Here is a 19,437-nt window from a genome sequence, read left to right on the forward strand (position 1 = left end):
TGGCACAATATGCGGTGACCCATGTTCATTGTTAAGAGCGAGCTGAGTGATATGAAGGAAAAAAAGAACAATCTGTTATGCACAAGAGTTATACAAACGAGTGAGCCGTATGTGGCCACCATCTATATATAAATTAGAGCAACTGAATATAGATCTGCATGTGCACCATTAGACAAGGTTGAAAGGCTTTTTTTAAAAAAAGGAACACTGAAAAGGCGTGTTGCGCAAAAAAAAGAAAAAGTCCGGCATTTGCCACCCTGAAACTGCGCAGTATGTTACGAGGCGCGCCTTAGTGCAGGGGCCCGGATTAATTTAGAGCGCCCGTGGTTCCTTAACGTGCACATAAATCTGAGAATTTCGCCCGTTATTGAAGTGCCGCCGCAGAGGCCTGTAACCGAAACCGTGACTTAGTGCTTAAAAGCAGAGCGCCATGACCACCAAGCCACGGCTAAAGGGTATTCTAGTAAGCACTACACCACGGCGGCGGGTCTTGCAGGAAACAGAGTTCCTCTGTGTGTGTGTGTGTCTTTTTTTTTGTCGTCGCAAATTGGTGGCACTTCATCGTCACCGTTTACGCATCTGCATAAGGCTGCCAGTTTTCTTCTTTCTTCTTTTTTTTTGGCGGGGGGGGGGGGGGAGGAGGCACTGCGTGAACACAAATACAATGCCGAGACGTCATGATGTTTTTTAGATGTCGTGCGATGCAGCCTGGGCATAAGGAATGACAGCTGTTCGGGCTTCCGTTCCTGTATAAGTTCAAAAGCGTTACGTTTTGGGCGAGTTGGTTGTACACGGTTCGTATTAGACATTTTGCGCGCACAAAGACAGGACGTGGAAAGAAGAAGGGACACACAACACACATTGTTGTGTTTCCCTCGTTCGTTCGACGTCCTGTCTTTGTGCGTGCAAAAGCCTAATACGAACCTGTATAGGTCGCGGTCTAGGTGTTCTGGAAATATTGCGTACGGTATGTTCAGCAACCGCTTCGTGCCGTGCAAGACGAATGTCGTTTATGAGACTCCTCTGACCCACGGAAAAAAAAAAAAACTCGCGCAGGGTAAACTGGAAGCTGTCTACACGACAGGTTGCGTCAATATCCCAACTCACTACATGGGAACGGAAGGCAGCACCTTGGCTTTGCATTGTAACGCGTGTGGATGCTCACTTCTGTTCGATAGGACGTGCACATTTCGCAAATACGACGAAACAGCGAGCGATGGAAATATGGCAACCGCACACATCGTTCAAAAGAGAGGTTTCACGTCAGTTCGCATGTCGTCTGTTTTACTGCATGACAAGCAGATTCTGCGGGGAGATCATTTTTAAGTTTTACGGAATTTCTACAAATTGCCTGTCGCAGATAACATAATTATAGCCCTTCAGCTGGATTATTCAGAGAGGCGGACATAACTTGCAAGAGAAATGGAAGCGCATATTCAACTAATTAACAAAACAGCCACTTATCGACTTCTTAATTAACTAATTTACGACGCATATTGCAATTTACGAATTGTAGCCGGTGAGCTTGCAAGGCGTATCCACTTGGAATTACTTTCCAGAATTATACCAGTTTGGAGCTATGCTCCATCGTAAAATGCACTCTTGTTCCACTTACTTTTTTAACAAAGCGCTCTTTTGTGCACTTAAGCACAAAGGTAACTTGAACGGCCATTCGGAACGAAAATTTATTTCAAGTGAATACGTCTTGCAAACTCACCGGCCATAATTCGTAAATTGCAATATGTGCTGTAAAGTAATTAAGAAGTTAATAAGCGAATTTATGTTAATTGGTTAAATTTGTATCTCGATTTTAAATTACGCAAAGGGACGCATCTCGCCGGAATCACAACGTATCCTGGCAAACTTTCGCGGTGAGCGGGTGGTCTATATCATCTGGGCACCTGCGCACTCCTCTCTCCCCGGCAATGAGGCGGCCGACACCGTGGCTCGAGGACTCACAAACCGAGCCACCGGGGCGCCGCGGTTGGGGCTGACAGGGGACCGGATGGTTGGCTACAGGGAGATAACTAATCATTACAGATTGGGGAGGGTGCGTTTTCCTCCCGCACACCCATCACTTAATAAGCAGCAGGCGGTGGCATGGCGCCTCCTTCAAACAAATACATATCCGAACCCGGTGTCTTATAATCATTATTACCCAGACCAATATTCGGCCAATTGTAAACTTTCTCAAGAAAGGGCGGACCTGGATCACATTATCTGGGCCTGCTCTCGGGCGCCACGACAGGGCCGAAAAATTCAGGACCGGAAGCAGTGGGAGACCGTGTTGCTCAGCTCGGCCCCCGAAGACCAACTTTTGGCTGTCCAGCAGGCCGAGGATGCCGCTAGAGCTCAAGGGCTTCTGGCCGCCATCTAGGCGGGGTTGGCCCCCCCACGAATCTGCCGGCTATATAAATAAAAGTTATTTCTCTCTCTCTCGATTTCTCGTGCTATAGTAAACTCTTCGAATAATCCAGCTCGAGGACAAGAATTACGCTAGCTACCGCAGGCGATTGTTAAAAATTCCGTAAAACTTAAAAATTGTCAATATATCGACAGCAAGCATATTCCGAGTTCTTACGCAGATTCTCGCTCACCACACCTCCTTTTTTTTTACCATTGTGACCTTAACTTTTTTTCTTGTATTTTTGGTTAGTTGTTTGCAGATGTCTGTAATCCTTACCACTATTTTTGATTTTATTTTGTTTGCAAGTGCCTTCAGTTTGTCCGCGCGATACAGTTTTTGATAGATGCTGCCCTTAGCCTATGCTTCATTTGGTGCCTCGTAACTGGCAGTCTTGTGATTTCTTTTTTCTTTTCGACGTTGGCTACCTTTGCTGCTTCCCGCCTTTTTCCTGCACATATCCTAGTTACTGTAACCACCATTTTACAATCCGCACCCATGTTATCGTCTTTCGCAAGTTTCGTATGTGTGCGCTGTTAGTTTAGTATGTCCATCTTCGCAATAGCAACGTGTCTCGTACAGAGAAATATTAAGGAGTCATCCTGTGAATTTTTTCTTGTTGTTGTTATTGCCTGGACGTTGCGCTTTGTAGTGCAAGTGATGTCCACGTGTTCAGGTAATCCATTTGAGCAGTTTGGAACGTGCTCCAGCGCTGGAGGCATGCCTTCACGATCTTCTACGGACATGCTCCAGGCTTAACACCTCTGCACCGTCTAGGTCTTCATTCCAGCCAGCCGCCGTATACGTGCTCAAGTGGACTTATTGACCACATTTCCGGCCCTTTTTAGAGCTTTACGCGAGAGACAAGGGCCGATAATAACGTGTAACATTTTCTTTCGTTCTTCTTTTGCCAAAGGACAAACCAACTTTAAAAGTTAAAAGAAAACGTAAACTAAGCTCGTCATATTGATTGATTGAATAAATGTCTTATTTGGTAGATGGCACTTTGGCACAATACGAAGGATAAGAAAAGGGAGAAAGTCTGTCGGGAGTAGAAGGCACGATCGGGGGAGCAGGATCTAAAACGGGTTTAAAAGGCCGCGTATTCCCTGGCAAACGCCAGGAGATGCCCAGAGCCTACTCGACGGTCCACTAGGCCGCCCATCGGCCGGATCCATCTCTCGTAGCTCAGCATTTCTTCCTATACCACAGAGTTTGCTTTCTGCCAACCGTTTCGTGTGCCGTACACGCCTACATCAGTTGTTTGGCATATAAAACTGCTTCTGAAAGCTGGCTTTGTCGCATCAATAGACTCTGCGCGGAGAAGCCCAACTTTGCAATTTCTATCATTTCACAGGCGCCATGAGAAGGAAGAGACCGGCGCTCGATGTTATCAAGCGGTCTTCCTGCCCAGAACTAAGACCAGGCTTGTTCAGCTTTGACCGTCTGGCAAGAAGAAGACGGAGAACAGTATGATAAACTTAAAGGTTCTGGCGCATACCCACAAATGAGAAATGGCCAGGAATTGGGAATCCAGGTGAAGTACAAAGTGTCACTGCGGTATTTGATTCGTTCCCGGTCATTCGCGTATATGCGGCTGCAGGCGCCTCTTAACAGAAAGCGTTTAACCCAATGTGGTTGCGTAGTGGACATAGGGTGTTGCGCTGCTAAGCACGAGGTCGCGGGATCAAATCCGAACCGCAGCGGCCGCATTTCGATGGAGAGCGAAATGCAGAAGCTCTTCTACTGTGATTTTAGTGCACGTTAAGGAACCCCAGGTGGGCTAAATTAATCCGAAGTACCCTTCCCCCTCCCCTAACTACGGCGTGCTTCGCAATCAGATCGCGGCTTTGAAACGTAAGACCCTACAATTGTTCTTTTTTTTTTCAAAATGTTTAATAAACACACGCAAGGCGCACAACTTTCAAACTTCACTGCAACCCCTTACCAACAAACATGGCTCTCCCCTATCTGTGCAAAGTGGTTACGCGGTTTTGTGACGACACACTGTCGAAAATACTGGAAGAATGGTTTCGTTCACGGCAACAAACTTAGAGCAGCCAGGAAAGCCGTTCCTTGGAGTCCACCCCTGGACTTCGCCACAGTTGCTGTTTTCAGTGCGATCACGAAGGTCACGTCTTAGAATTTGCTGCCAACTGACCAAAACAAAAAATGTCACCTTCTACTGTCTGCATTCCAATAAATAGTATTGTGCAGTTTTTCACAGCATCTTTAGAAAAAGCACTTGTTTCTGCAAGGACAGAGAAAAATCGCAGCGGCTCTAAAGTCGTTATCCCTTGTCAGCCAACGCTGTTTTTCGGTGCAGTGGTTGCAGGCCTTAGCACACGCTAGGCACAAATGTCCAATGTTCGCAACAAATTTGAGTTCTCAAAGTTCACACTTCCTGCGTTCCACGAAGCGACGACAACCGCCTAGCTAGAGTACACTACTGTAAGAACAGAAGAGAAAGACGTCGCACGTTTGCGACGCAGTGAAGTCATTCTTATCACCAGCAGCAGCATTGGTAGAGCATTGGTCGCAGCAAGTTATGCTCGGGCCTCACTTCTCAATTAAGGTACACCCCATAAGCGCTTTCCACCCAAGGGCTCTACATACGCGTTTCACAAGGCAGCGCTATACAGACGCACGATTAGAAAAAAAACACGGTTTAGAAAACACAAGCGATGGAGAAAATTAATCGTGGTCGTGAGGCCGTGAAATCAAGAGACATAGCAGCGTTTGTCGCATTAAACCCCAATTTCCGCAGTGTTCAACAGAAGCGGGACACACGAAGCTCAAAAGTGACAGCAAGTCTGTCTGTCCCGAGAAATCCAACTCATTGTGCATTGTGCAGACAACGTGCTTGTGTCACTAGACAAGTTGTGTATTGCAAGAGGTATCGAGCAGGTGAGCGGGACAGTAGTAAAAAAAGAAAATCCCATCACCATGAAGACTGATTGGCCGACTGATTTTTCTCACAGTCAGCCAAACTGCTTTTCGGGGTGACGGTTGTCGTGGTGACGGTTGTCGTGGTGACGGTTGTCGTGGTGACGGTTGTCGTGGTGACGGTTGTCGTGGTGACGTCGATCATTCACGACACTAAAGAGCCTACCCTAGAAGCCCACGCATTTTCCATTCCGCACACAGTGCACTGTCGTCCCTTGTGTCACAAGGGACCCTAATTACACAGGAAATGTGGTGAGCTTAAATATGACAGAGAAGAAGCATCACCGTGATGACCACGTTTCTCACGGTCAACCACTTAGGTGCTGCTTAAAGTGACATTTAGCGTAGCTGCGTCGGCAAGCCACGAAATACGAGCACGTTCTAGAATCCACGTGTACAGCTTTCTCGTTGGGTGCCCGGCCGCCTTCATCCAACGGAACGCCCCGCGCACTGACCAGGAAAGCGACCACTTCGCGAAAATCGCGTACACCACGGTTATGCAAACACACGGTCATAGGTGGCGCTAGCAGCTGTGTGCGCGCGCCGCACATTGGACAGGAGTGCGCATGCTCCCCAGGGCCGGTCACTTCGGTTCTTGCTCGGCCCGCTGGTTGCAGCGGGCGACCAGGCGGTGCCTGCTGAGGGAGCTGCTGGTAGAGAAGGCCTTGCCGCAGCCGGTGCACTTGAAGGGCCGCTCGCCGGTGTGCGTTCTCTGGTGGCCCACCAGGTGCGTCTTCTGGGTGAACGTCGCCTGGCACTCGTCGCACCTGCACTCGGGGCGTTGAAGAGACCGGCAAATACAGAAACCTTACGAGTCTACGCATTTTAAGGAGGTGTGCGGCTAGTGATGCGACAGACTGTTAACGCTGCCGTTTTCTATCTGTATATATAGCCACCAAATGAGCAGCACTGTAGTTCATCCGTATGCATGAAAACGGCTCCACGGATGCGTTTGGTGTTTGGCGGCCATGTTAATTTGTAACTGCCCAAGACTGGCTCCCATTAATCAAAAAATGAAGACGCCTATATTTGAATGTTCCTCCACCGATACTTTCCCCTGACTTGATATTTTTAACTATTTTTGATCGCTAATGACATCCCCTTTGAATGGCGGTGGCGACAAATAGTCACCTATGAGCTACTTACATACTTCCATATCGTAAGCTAGCGTTCTGCCTATTATCTGCTTTGTCTCGCAAAGTTACCTGCGCCTGTTACAACACCCCCTCCATCTCTCCCCCTGCTTTACTTTTTTTTCGCCAATACTCTAATATCCTCTTGTTTGTCTCTATCACTGACCAGCTAACGTGCCCACCAAATTTGAACCCCGGCGTTTCTGGAAGAAGGACGTTCCCCACGGTTCTGGCCTCGTCGTCTCCAGACTTTTTTCTGCAGCGGATACAAATATCACCCTCTTGCTAACCCCCTTGCAATGGATGGATGGATGTTACGAGCGTCCGCTTTGGAACGGGGCGGCGGGTTGCGCCACCAAGCTCTTGCTTTTGTACTGCCTAATGTCCTACCTAGGTAAAAGATAAAAGAAAAAAAATAACGCACGATGTATTATCATAACCAATCTTTCTGACCACTGCAAGAAAGTGGGTGACAGCTACCTTTCCACTGAAGTGGTCACTGCTTCAATGGAACTCCTTGGTGGTTCCTCAGATTCTACAACCAAGCGACATCATCGTCTATACCTGAATGCATAAGAATTAATCCTGTATATAAGGAACGTTCCGAAGGTATGTTTCGTAATTTTTCTTAATTTTTAAGGAGAAGCTGGTGCACCAAGTGAAACAAACAAATGCCGCAACCTTCGCATTTCGCGGCTGGGTTCGGTTCCCACCTGCGGCAAGTTGTTTTTTCATCCACTTTAATTTCCATTAATTTATCGTTTCTTCATTCCATTCATTAAGCACAAGTAATTTCCCCTATGTTGTCCTTGGCGTCAGTGTTTGTTGGCTTCTCATGATATGACTAATAAAAATCGGGCCCCTAGGTTAACCCCCTTTCTTCTCTATACCGGATGTTTCACGAAAATTGAAGCGAGTATTTTAAAAATCTGGTTAGCCGCAGCTGCATGAAACCAACGGTATAAAGTTTGCCGTCAAGTGGCGCTTTTTATAGGTTTTTTTTTCGCTCAATCAGTTAATTAACTGGTATCAATTATGACTTTTTTTTTAAATATTCACTTTAAGGCCAAGTGCGTTTCGTTGCGTCGTAGAGGGGGTTCAAGAACTACCGATCCAATTTTTTGTGGCAGCGTAGATGCTACGCGGCGATTTTTTTCGGCGTTTAAAGAAAGCCCGCGAAATATGAAATAAAACCACGTGACTACGATCGTGCTCGATCGTATTGCAGCGCCCTCAACCGCGCTTCGTTCGAAAGAACTGTGCGCGCGGACCGTGACGAAGTGAGCGGCCATAGCTCTAGGCACGGCCGCTGTATATAAAAAAAAAGTGCGGCCTGCCGCGTGCATCGAAAATGCTTTCATCCGCAGCGGCGCTGCCAGTCGGGGACTGTTGTCTCGGATCTGCATATCAAATGCGCGACGTGACAGGCCGAACTTTTTTTTTTTTTTCAGCGGCCGCGCTCTAGGCATCGGCTTCACAGCGCGCCTGCATCTCTGGCGATGGCCACACGGAAACGAAGCGCCGTCGTCCCTGATAATCGATAGGCTCGACGCACGGTTGAGGGCGCTGCAATGCGATAGCGCACTAGTGTTCCTGTATATGCTATACAGGAACACTAATAGCGCACCAGCGTAGCAGCCACGTAGTTTTATTTCGTATTTCGCGGGCTTTCTTTAAACGCCGAAAAAAGAAAAGGACCGCCACGCAGTATGTACTATCTCGAGCAATAGGAGCGGGAACACGGGAACGCGTGGCATATAGCCTCGAAACCGAGTTAGCTCGATACGCGGGTGGTGCTGTCGAAAGCAGAGGGCAAAAGGGGGGCGCTCTTCCGCTAACTGGTTGCACTCCCGCCTCGCCAGCGTTGCTACGAAACGGCAGCCGATTGCGTTTCACCGGCGGCTAGCGATGATAGGGCGGTTATCGCACGCAGAGCGTGGTAATGTGATGCTTATAGTTCTGCGCAAAATACCTCTCTCTCTCCCTCTCTCCTCTCTCTGACACGCACGGAACGTCTTGCAGTGATACCGGCTTGATACTATAGTGTATGTAACAGCATTCACACGCAGAAAAAGGCAGTGTTGTATCATGTAAATTACGCTGTATCATGGTTCTCGCAAACGAAGCTGCGCGCAGCAGTTGGTTGAAAAGCTTTTACTAGGCGCTAACGACATGGTAACAAACTCTGAATGCACATTAAAAGAATGTACCCCATTATATCAGCACTAGCTTGCCCTTGCGCGTTCGGTGGGCTAATGGCTTTGCTGGCTTGAATGGCGGCCTCCATTATTTCTGGCAGGGACACGTAGAGACTCAGCGAAGGCTGTGTCACCTTGAAGACGTTTCGACTCTTCTTGTATAGCTTCCCACGGTTCATCAGCGGTCGCCAAGTCCAAAGAGAGCGTTGAAAGTTTAGACTTCACACGTTCCCATACATGCTATATTATGTTCACGTCCGCACCCTTTCCGCACCACTCAAGGCGCATTGCCTCTCGTTCATCTAGAAGACGTGTCACGACCTTTGCTGTAAGCACAGGACACAAGTCCTGTTGGAATAGATAGTACCCACCGGGGTGTGGACCATTCAATGCATACGAGATCATCTCGTGTTCCAGCAATGCGAAATACGCAGCACTTGTAAATCTCCCACAGATTCTTTCAAGGGGACTTCTGCCGTCGCTCTACATAGACGCCCACATGTTTACTGACGTGCGTCCGCTTGCGGCCAGCTCCTCGATGTTCCGAGGACAGGAGCGCGTGTTCTCCATGCGCCGCACTCTTTTCTGTTGGTCCCAGCGGCTCGAGAAAGTAGATTCGTCGGGGAAGATGACGTATTTGCGATCCGCCACTCTCCAGCTGCGGTGATCGACAGCGAACTTCAGGCAAGCAGTTTTGTTGGCAGCTGTGAGAACGGGAGCACACACGCGAGCGTCCCTTCAAGTGCACCGGCTGCGGCAAGGCCTTCTCGACCAGCAGCTCCCTCAGCAGGCACCGCCTGGTCGCCCGCTGCAACCAGCGGGCCGAGCAGGAACCGAAGTGACCGGCCCTGGGGAGCATGCGCACTCCCGTCCCAATGGGTTTATGAGTGGCGACGCAACTTCGGAGTGCGGCTCCCCTTAACCTTCGCCATACCGCGCTGTCACTTACATTTGCCAGGTCGAGAGTACTGCGCATGTCTTTCGCATTTTGAAATGGCTTCTCACTGACTGCACAACAGTTTGTAGGTCTTGGTCTATCGACATGGCGCGTGGTGGCCTCTTGCGTCCTTCATCTCGGCATGGTTGGACTATCTTGCTGGCGGTCTTCGACTGGCAGCCTGTCAAGGCGGCATTGTTGCGCTGCGTGTAACTTTGACAATTCGACGATTTCTTCCTGCTTATTCAAAGCCGCTCGCGACATCCTTAGGCGCTGAAGCACAGATGACTGCTATAGGCACGGACAGCCGTGGCCTAATTTATAAGCATATTCCGCGAAAAATAAAACAGGCGTGTCAATGCTCAGCCGACACCGTCTTGATATAAGACAATCTTGTGTATCACGGCAGGCTACGTCACGGCCGATCTCCCAGTAGTTAAGTAGCCTGATCGGTCATTGGATGTGGCTGCACGCGCTGACATTAACTCGTATCATCAGGCCTATTCGATTCAGCCAAGTTTCTCTGCACCTTCTGCACCTGTTCACGGTGCACTGCACCTAGACCCTCGATTCCCCAAGGTGCAGCAGTGCACCCTGCACACACGTGCTCGATTGAACGGGGTGCAAGGCAAGGTGCGGCTGCGGTGCAGTGCACCCTTGAACCTTGCAGTGAGTGGGTGCAGCCCGGCACACCATAACTGGCACCCCTTGCACCTTTTCGTTTCTGGTGCCGTGCACCTTTTTCTGAATCGAACAAACCTATCGCTAGAGGCCGGTGACAATCAGCTGCCGTTTCGTATAGCAACGCTACATAGCGAGGTGGGAGTGTAAACAGTTAGCGGAACAGCGGCGCCCTTTCCACTTTTGTTTCCGACAGCGGCCGCCGCGAATTGCCCCACGTCGGGTTCGAGGCTATTTGCCACGCGTTCCCGCTCGCATTGCTCCTGAGAGTAGAGAGCTTTAACTTAGGGGACGCAAGCGGCTTGCGTACGCTACAACTAGTGGCACGGTACTGCGCATGCGCAGAACCCTATGTCCGGGTCTGCGCATGCACCGTACCGTCGCCCCTATAGTTCTTGCGTACGCAAGCCACTTGCGCCCCCTAAACTAAAAATTGGCAGTGGCTTAGCTCGGCTATGTCAGGCTATACGCAGCGAAAGCTACGGCATAGCATGGTTAGCCTTGTTAATCTTGATTGCAAGCCCAGGTTAGTTTGGTTGTCTAGCTATGTTACGGCGTTTAACCAGTCGTTCGACGCGCTGTTCGTCTGTTTCCTGGGCGATTCGTTTCCTCTTCGTCTCGTTCCGATGTCGATTCCAGGCCTCCTCCTGCTTATCAGAATTGTCGCCGTCCATACTGCCGCCTCAACTGTAGTTGCGGCGCAGGCGAGCTCTCCTTTTCAATCCTCCGACATGTTATCAGGCATGCGACGCAGCTGGCGAAGAAAGCGGAGGCGAGCGCGACGACGAGGAACGCGGTGTGACGTTAACGGTGGCAGCGGAAAGGCGCGGCGCTGCGCAGCGGCGGAACACCTGTGGCTCAGTGCTACTAGTGGCGCATGCGCACTAGTGACTAGGGAGTGAGATATATATATATATCCGCGGCGAGGTGCGCGTTGTGACGTCATGTGCCTCCTCGAAGCACCGCCACGGCGAAATCGCAAGTTCGCGGCCAGTAAAGCTTTCGCTTTAAAGCTCTCTAAGAACGTCGTCACAAAATTTGGATCGGTCGTTTCAGAACCCCCTCTACAACGCAACGAAAAGCACTTGGCCCTAAAGTGAATATTAAAGAGTTTGCATAATTCGTCTTAGTTAATTAACTAATTAAGTGTGATATAAAAACATACTCTAAGAAGCGCCACATAACGACAAACCATATGTATCGTTGGTTTCATTCGGCTGCGGTTAACCACTTCTTTTTTTTTATCGTTGGTTCAAGTTAAGTGAAACACCCTGTGTATGGTTACCATCTTCATAGTGTCGTGTGTATACAAATATACGAGCAGAGCAGTACACCACTATCATCGCTACCACCACGTCGATCAGTCGTGAAGGGAGCAACAGCTAGGCACAAACGCGTGTGCACTGGTTCGCAGCGTCAAATTCCTCCATCTTGGAGTTTTAAGCCAATAGAGAGGACGACGTAGCATCCCTGTGAGCCAATCAGGATTAGAGCTGACGAACAGGCGAATTTGACAGTAAGGCGCAATTCGCTAAAGTTATCCGAGCGATTCAACAAAAAAAAAAATGAGAGAGAGAGAGAGAAAAGGGGGGGGGGGGCAAAAACACGACGCAAGATACACTTTTAAGAGCTGCAGTGTTCGGTCGGCAGATCTCCGACGACCGAGCACTCGGAGGTCTTATAATTGCATATCGCACTGCGTTGTTAAAAAGCTTGGGTAACATTATCTGCACTCTTCACTTTTAAAACGGTTGCACCCTGTGGGGTGTATATTTGTCCCACAACGATAATTGTCATCTGCCTAGCTTGCGTTTCCTTTCTTGAAAACTCGGCGCTCGCTACTTTCCTGTCGAGAATGCTGCGTCACACTGATAACGCGCGTGCCGTTCGTGACTGGGAAGTACCGTGCTCACAGCGTTAAAGAAAGGAAACGCGGGCAAGACAGATGACAGTTAACGTTGTGGGACAAGATAAGACCCAAAGGGTGTACATTTTTCTGAGAGTGTTAGATAAAAGGTACACCCTTTGGGGTGTATATATGCCACGTAACAATAGTCGTCGTCTGCATGCCTTGCTTGCGTTTCCTTTCTTGAAAACGCCGCGCCCGCTACTTTCCCATCGGGAATGCTATGTCATGGTGATAACGCGCATGCCGTTCGTTACTGGAAAGTACCGGGCTCGCAGCGTTAAAGAAAGGAAATGCGGGCAAGACAGACGACGTTTATTGTTGTGTGGCAAGATACGACCCAAAGGGTGTAATTTTGTTTTAGAGCGTGGCACACGATACACCTTTAAAGAAATTTACGCCCTTTGGGTCGTATACCTTGCCGCGCAACGATAATCGTCATCCGCCTTGTCTGCATTTCCCATTTCCTTTCTTTAACACTGCAAGCCCGGTGCTTCCAATTCACGAACGGCATGCGCGTTATCAGCATGACGGCGCATTCTCGACAGACAATGTCCGGACTATAGGAACCTAGAACGCACCCGGCGCCGAGCCCCCCATATTTAGGACTACAGTTCATATCCGTTTTGTTTCCACGTTGCGAGTCGAATTCCTCGGTTGCGCGACATGCGTTTGGGATGCAACGTGTACATGCAAGGATCGTTCATGCATCACAGAGAGCTAGGGTGTCGACCAAACCTGTACGGTCTCTCCCCCGTGTGTATGCGGATGTGCTCGACCATGTGCGTCTTCTGGGTGAACCGGCGCTGGCAGATGGGGCAGGCGTACGGTCGCTCGCCCGTATGCGTGAGTCGGTGCTTGCTCAGGTGGCCCCGCTGCGAAAACTTGGCGCCGCAGAAGCTGCACTCGAAGCGATCGCTGCCACCGCCACCGCCGCTGTTGCCAGAGGGGTGCCGCAAGCGCTGGTGCGCCGACAGGTCCTGGCGGCGCTGGAACACCTCGCCGCACTGCTGGCAACGCAGGCGGTCGGGACCGCGGGTGGAGTGCTGCGCGGGGGATTCGTGCGCGTCCGCCGCTTCCGCGTACGGCGGGAATTGGAACTCGGCCGGGCTGCTGGTCAGGAACTCGAGGGACTCGCTCGGCGTCAGGTGGTGGCATCCGTACCCTGCTGTACCGACATTAGAGAGAGAGAGAGAAAGAGAGAGATTGTGGCGCGAGTGAATGCTCGTCTTTGTGGAAGCTGCGAAAGTTACACAAGGGGCGCCGAAAGATACACACGCACACAACACACATACGCACACACACACGCACATGCATACATACACACAGCGTTTCCTTTACGACTCCTTTTGTGAAGTGTGCATTGATTTCAGCAAGATGCATCTGTTTCAACTCGCTGGACTGTGAGTGTGTGAATGTGCAAGATGAGTGGACGAGAAAGACGGGTGAGTGAGAAGGCAAGAGGAAGTTTTACAATAGAGAGAGAGAGAAAGAGAGAGAGCTTTAGATCAGGGGACTGAAGCGGCTTGCATACGCAAGAACTAGGGGCCACCGTACTGCGCATGCGCAGATCTCCACGTCTGGGTCCGTGCATGCGCAGTACCGTCGCCCCTTGCTCTTGCGTACGCAAGCCGCTTGCGTCCCCTAATCTAAAACTCTAATGAATCCACGAGTGAGTGAGTGAGTGAGTGAGTGAGTGAGTGAGTGAGTGAGTGAGTGAGTGAGTGAGTGAGTGAGTGAGTGAGTGAGTGAGTGAGTGAGTGAGTGAGTGAGTGAGTGAGTGAGTGAGTGAGTGAGTGAGTGAGTGAGTGAGTGAGTGAGTGAGTGAGTGAGTGAGTGAGAAGTTCCCAGTTCCCAGTTCAGAAGTGGCGCATGTACAACTTCAGCGAAAAGGCGAACGAATAAGCGATTCAGGAAGTACGTCAGAAAGCGATCACTTATGTTGGACTGCAATAAAGTACACAGAACTCAGAAGAGCTGATATAGTACCGCGTTAGTTTGCACTCGAGCTACGCGTTATGTGGAGACGTCATGAGAATAACAACAGTTGCAACAATGTCATCAGCAGTGCAGTAGGCTCGTTAAAGTATGCATACAACTGTAACCCCTAACTTGCACTCAACAGGCAATGCACAATGTAATCATATGCAGCACAATCTAACAGTTTCAACACGCAAGTGAAAATTCCAGTCCATGGCAGGTATGAGAGGTTCACGAAGAACCAATCCCCCTTCCAGGAAAGTCATGTCACGTGAAGTTGGTGGAGGGTTCCCCACAATCCACCGCACATCCGAGAATTCCTTATCGCCTGAAAGGTAAAACAAAAGTATATTGTCCCGTGAAAATTTTCGCTAAGAAAGATTTATCAAAATAAGTGTAATATTTGAAATCATGTCTCGCAATCGAACCAACCATTGTATCAAACATCAGGATTAGGGTATACAGTCGAGCCCCTCTACAACGAATTTACCTGTATAACGAATGAATAATTCTGTCCCGGTTGTATTCTGAGCTGTGCGGTCCTCGACCTTTACGACGAAGTGACCTGTATAAAGAATGATTTCGGAGGCCCTAAGCACTTCGATATAAACGATTTTGACTGTAGATTAAAATTTCCTACTGCGTTGAGCGGCCCTGCTAAAGCGTTATAACGAGGCATCGATTTCGAATATAGCAGTATTCCAAGCACGCAGCTCACTCAGCTTGATAAATCGCAGGAAAAAGTGTGTCATCGTCACGCTACTTCTGGGAACACATACAAAGACCGACGATGGATTCACAAGCCCGCTCGATGCAATCTGCAACAAACAACGTATATCGCGTTATTCTAGCACAGACAACCAATACAAAGCACAATGGGCAGATATCAAGGGCAATAGACATAGCTTATCAGAGTGGCTTGTATAATATGACCGGAGGTCTCGTCTTGTATGTCTCATACAAGCACCACGTGGTCCGAGTTCACACCTCGCTGGGTCCAAGACACGCAAAACCGTTCGAAGGCGAAAGCTGCAAACGCAGTCATAATCCAAGTGCCGTGACTCTGATGCATGGTCCGGGAATTCACAGGCCCCTTGTCCTTGCGATCCTGGCGCCTTGTCCCTGGGCGAAGCCGAAGTGGATTCGCGCTGCACAAAGCAGAATCGTTCCAAGTCTCAGCGTCGTGTCTAGTCTGTGAAAACGTTGAAAACGACGGCTTACCAATCGACGAGTTTCGTTTCGTGACGCTGTATTGATCCCAGGGCGAAGGTTTCACCCAGCGATAAGGTTCGAACGACGGGACAGAAGCAACGCCAGGAGCATGGCTCAAGCACGCGCTTGGAAAAGTGGTGTGACGACGTCACGCACACCACGCGGCGAAACGTCGTCTTCGAAAAGTGACAGCCTTGTTCCTTCGAATACTGTCGCCTACGGCGATCCTTTTTATTGTTTCAATGAGCGTTAGGTGCATCTAAATAAACGAGGCTATCTGTAAATGCCGCTGTGGTTTTTGAGGCTCTGTAATCTAAAAGTACGACGACCGGCTGTGTTTTTTTAAACTGCCCGCACGTTACAGTGTATGTTGTTCCGTACTATGCAGAGAAGCAAAGAGATGTAGCAACGTACGCAACCTACAAGTCTTTTAAGCGCGCACCTTCAAGCTCGTGCCGATTCGCGAGATGATAGCGTGATTTGTACGACTGCTATCAGGGCTGCTATCTCGTAATCGTGGGTGTTATTTATCGCCCGCTTTTGGATGCGTTGAGAATTCCGTTTATCCTTTCCAAATTGCCTGGACATTTAGTTATAAAACTTTTTGGGATGACGACTTATATGCATAGCTGCAAGGGCAATTGAACAGCTGTTTATTAAAGTCTTTATCGTAGAGATCCATGCATGGATGCAGGATTTACGCCGTCGTGCTCGACCTGTGCTGCCGTTCGGATCGATGTAAACATCACGCGTTTTTTCAATATGGCAGCGTTGTAGTTCAGTGCTTGCCGTGCTGAGCTGCAGCAATGTCATATTTCCTCATGTGTTTCAGCTGTTATTGCGCGTATCTATAAGTCATCAACGTTGCAGCGATTACGTGGGACAACATGACGCCTCCTAAGATGAAGAAACTTGAGAAACCTCACGAACATCAGCGACTGTACAAATTATAAGTATCTTGTTTATGTACAGCCGCCGTGTCACCGGCATTCAAAATCGCGGAAGGTTCTTGTTCCACTGCATGCCTGCGATCCGTGTGCGTTTTTCCACATAGAATGACGCTTTTCTTTTCTTTCTTTTTCTCCTCTGTTCACGTCCCACCAGGTGCTGTGCATCACGAGCATAAACTTCCAGCGTCAATCGCTAATCGTAAGCGAAACTTGACTTTGCTGTTTGTTGGCAACTTGTCTACTAACTGTTCTCTCACTGTGACGCGTTTTTTAGAAGCGACAGTTCACTGCAGGTTTTTTTTACGCCTCAAGTATGTGTTGACAGAGATCTTCCTAGTTATTGCTAAGTGGGGAAGTAGTTTCGGCCGCATTGCTTTTGGCAAAGGCGCCGCGATCGCAGCTTGAAATGAGCTGGATGGAAATACATCGATTTGCAGCTTCATTTGCAATTTCAGTCGCCAAGCGTGATGCGTGATGCCCGTCGATAACAGTGCATACCTGGTTGTTTTTTCTGTGTTTTCAGGGTTTTGTTGAGTTGACCCTGTTCCCTACCAAGTCCGACCTGCGATGGATCAGGATCAACTGCAAGCAGAGCCATATCCTTGTTGTTGGTTCGACTTTATTTCTGGTCATTTCTCAATGTGACATCATGGAGGGCGGGTTACACTTTCCTGAAATTAAAACTACATTGGCGGAGAAAAATTATGTAGATCCAACGCACGTGTATACATCACATCTGTACGCAGCTCTGAACTACCGTTCCCGCGTTCTCACTGTATGGGTTTCGACCCAGTGTGCCACTTTCGTTTCAAATTCAGTTGTTCGGCTTTGCTTGCACAAGGCGATGTTTCTCATGCATGGCATATCCTGCTCTGTATGTTGTAACGCTGCTCTGTAACGTGGTGGTTTTGATCGACAACAAATTGCATTGAAGCTTGAAATAAAAGCCGTGTTCTTCGCTGTTTGCCAGCCTTAACTGCGACACACGCGTCTATCGGATCCGCATCAACGACCAATTTGAATGTGCATTCCAGTACAATGACCCAACGTTGGACGTGTGCCCGGGAGAAAACAAAGTGTATGTATATCACCATGCTTGTATAACCTGCATGCCTGCCAGAGGAAAATGTAAATTGGATCAAGGAACATTACTAGTGTTGCCTTGATGTCTTCAATGCATAGATTGGCAGAAAAAGTGGACATTCACTCACACTTTCTAGTACTTTTTTTACACACACCCTTCATTACTTAAGCCTATGAAATGAGTATGAGTGAGCATACTGACCTATGCCTTGAAGACCTTATGTTGCTTACATTCCCACATTTGCCTGTGTAAGCTAAGTGCCACTTTGCTTTTGTTTTCGTTTAATAGAAGGAACATTGATACCTTCTCGGCAGCCCACATGGCAGCCGTTAAGTCAGTCGACCCTGGCTACGGAAATGGAGAAATTTCTGTCAGAATTCCCTCGGAAGCTTCTCACCTCGTCCAAGGTAAGAGCTTTTGTTTCAGCACGTAGCTTTTGACCCTTTGTGTTGCAAGAGATGTGGCAGCATTTGACAATGTCTTGCAGAGGGCAAAGCTTTGCGAGTCAGTGTGGAGTTCTCCTTGGAGAAGCCACAGGGCGGCATACACTTTGTGGTACCCGAATGCGAGGGAACATTTGCTGAGGTAAGTTTGAACACTAGCTGTAATTTTTCCCTTCTTGTCTATCTCTGCAATTCTGACCAAGAAGTCTCATTTCTTCTTGATCTTCAAGTTGGCAGTATTAAAGCCATCATGAAGCAGTAGGAGTATGGTTTAAATATTGCAGCTTCAAGTATGCAAAGAGGCTACTCGTGTACTGTCTATGCTTTGGCAGGGAGTGGAGCTTATGCTCTATCACTTGCCATTTCTCACTTTAAAAAGCAAAGCAGCAATTGATGACTACTGTAGTCGCTGACAAACTGAGAATTCAGTACGTGCTTCAAGCTCAAAACTGCACGAAACTTGTCGTCCGTGCCTGCATGCTACAAAATGTAGTTCCCAAGAGAGACGCCAGTATTGAAAGAAGTTCACCTCTATCATGATGTTGTAGGGATTAGTTGACAAATATTTTCTAGTGCATCTATTCAAATCCTCTTTGAGTTGGACAGCAGCGTAACTGCCGCTGCGTTCTTGGGATGTCACCAGCTGTGCAGCTGCTGTGGTACTTACCTGCACCAGTATCTTTTTGCATGTTAGATGTGCATGTAAACCTAATCTACAATGGCATGCTCATAGGCCGCAACACGAAACAACCACGTCCCACTAAAATTTGTTTATAAATCAGCCTACCTAACATGCTACAGTGCTGCCACCTATGACCAATGTGCGAAGCAGAGAGTACGAGCCGAGCCCTGCATGTCTGAAACACTGAAGGCATAATTGGTAACAACAGAATTGTTGTTCGTACCTGTTCTCTTGTGTTTTGCTTGGCACCTAAGTCATCACAATGATCACAGCATGCCGTAGTCCTCCAAAGCAGTTCTGTGTAAAATTACTATAGCTGAATTCAACCAAAACACATATGGAGATCTATATTTTTGGTGCTTAGACAACGCAATCGGTAGTATGTGTGTTTGTGATGATCCGGGCTGTGTTCTTTCCTGTGATGGATCAAGCAAAGCTCATTTCGAGAATACATTCTAAAGCTGTGCTACCACTTGCAGTGTTATTAAAAGTCAAGTAGCACAAGTCTGTGCTTAATACCATCATGTTGCAGACCACTGGTTGTTTGTATTCTTCCCAGCCTGTGACAAATCCAGCTTCAACACATGAGAACTGTAGTTGGAGAAGGAACAAAATCTTCATAAGCTGTCCAAAATATTACAGCATTCTGTAGTAACTAGACTGCTTCACCCTAAGTGTTGTTGATTGCATTGTCCTGCTGTGCCAGTGAAAGCTCCATGTCTGGAAAGTTAGTGTAGTGCATAGAATAAGAGCACATGAAGACATTGACACAGTACCATGTTTGTGTGTTCGTGTTCGTGCACTGTTCTCGTGTCGTCATCTTGTTTGCGCTACACTTACATTTCAAGACGGCTTACCACAAGCCTACATCAAACCTTAGC

General features: G+C 48.5%; 2 protein-coding genes across 2 annotated transcripts in view; one reads left to right on the plus strand and one right to left on the minus strand.

Moving 5' to 3' along the window:
* Positions 1 to 4,297: 4,297 nt before the first annotated feature.
* Positions 4,298 to 15,799, minus strand: LOC139052866 (zinc finger protein 22-like). The gene is made up of 4 exons (XM_070530019.1): positions 15,407 to 15,799; positions 15,173 to 15,333; positions 12,944 to 13,373; positions 4,298 to 6,117 (listed from the first exon to the last, which is right to left on the minus strand). Exons 2-4 carry the CDS (start codon positions 15,255 to 15,257, stop codon positions 5,934 to 5,936), a joined length of 699 nt encoding a protein of 232 aa, XP_070386120.1. The 5' UTR covers positions 15,258 to 15,333; positions 15,407 to 15,799; the 3' UTR covers positions 4,298 to 5,933.
* A 256-nt stretch (positions 15,800 to 16,055) lies between these two features.
* LOC139052865 (transcription initiation factor TFIID subunit 2-like) overlaps positions 16,056 to 19,437 on the plus strand; it is a 73,790-nt gene continuing 70,408 nt past the window's right edge. Inside the window, exons 1-6 of the mRNA XM_070530018.1 lie at positions 16,056 to 16,346; positions 16,492 to 16,546; positions 16,871 to 16,942; positions 17,334 to 17,425; positions 17,720 to 17,838; positions 17,919 to 18,016. Coding sequence (XP_070386119.1) covers positions 16,285 to 16,346; positions 16,492 to 16,546; positions 16,871 to 16,942; positions 17,334 to 17,425; positions 17,720 to 17,838; positions 17,919 to 18,016 — 498 coding nt within the window. The 5' untranslated portion in view covers positions 16,056 to 16,284. The remainder of the gene's footprint in view (positions 16,347 to 16,491; positions 16,547 to 16,870; positions 16,943 to 17,333; positions 17,426 to 17,719; positions 17,839 to 17,918; positions 18,017 to 19,437) is intronic.

This window comes from Dermacentor albipictus, unplaced genomic scaffold (assembly GCF_038994185.2).
Source record: "Dermacentor albipictus isolate Rhodes 1998 colony unplaced genomic scaffold, USDA_Dalb.pri_finalv2 scaffold_40, whole genome shotgun sequence".
NCBI lineage: Eukaryota > Metazoa > Arthropoda > Arachnida > Ixodida > Ixodidae > Dermacentor > Dermacentor albipictus.

What these genes read in the sequence shown, in the direction of transcription:
- LOC139052866 (XM_070530019.1), bottom strand. Translation starts at nt 15,257, where the DNA reads ATGCATCAGAGTCACGGCACTTGGATTATGACTGCGTTTGCAGCTTTC. An exon ending in CGTGTCTTGGACCCAGCGAG is followed by an intron (nt 13,374 to 15,172) that starts GTGTGAACTCGG and finishes ATGTCGGTACAG; the next exon opens with CAGGGTACGGATGCCACCAC. An exon ending in ACGGGGGAGAGACCGTACAG is followed by an intron (nt 6,118 to 12,943) that starts GTTTGGTCGACA and finishes CCCCGAGTGCAG; the next exon opens with GTGCGACGAGTGCCAGGCGA.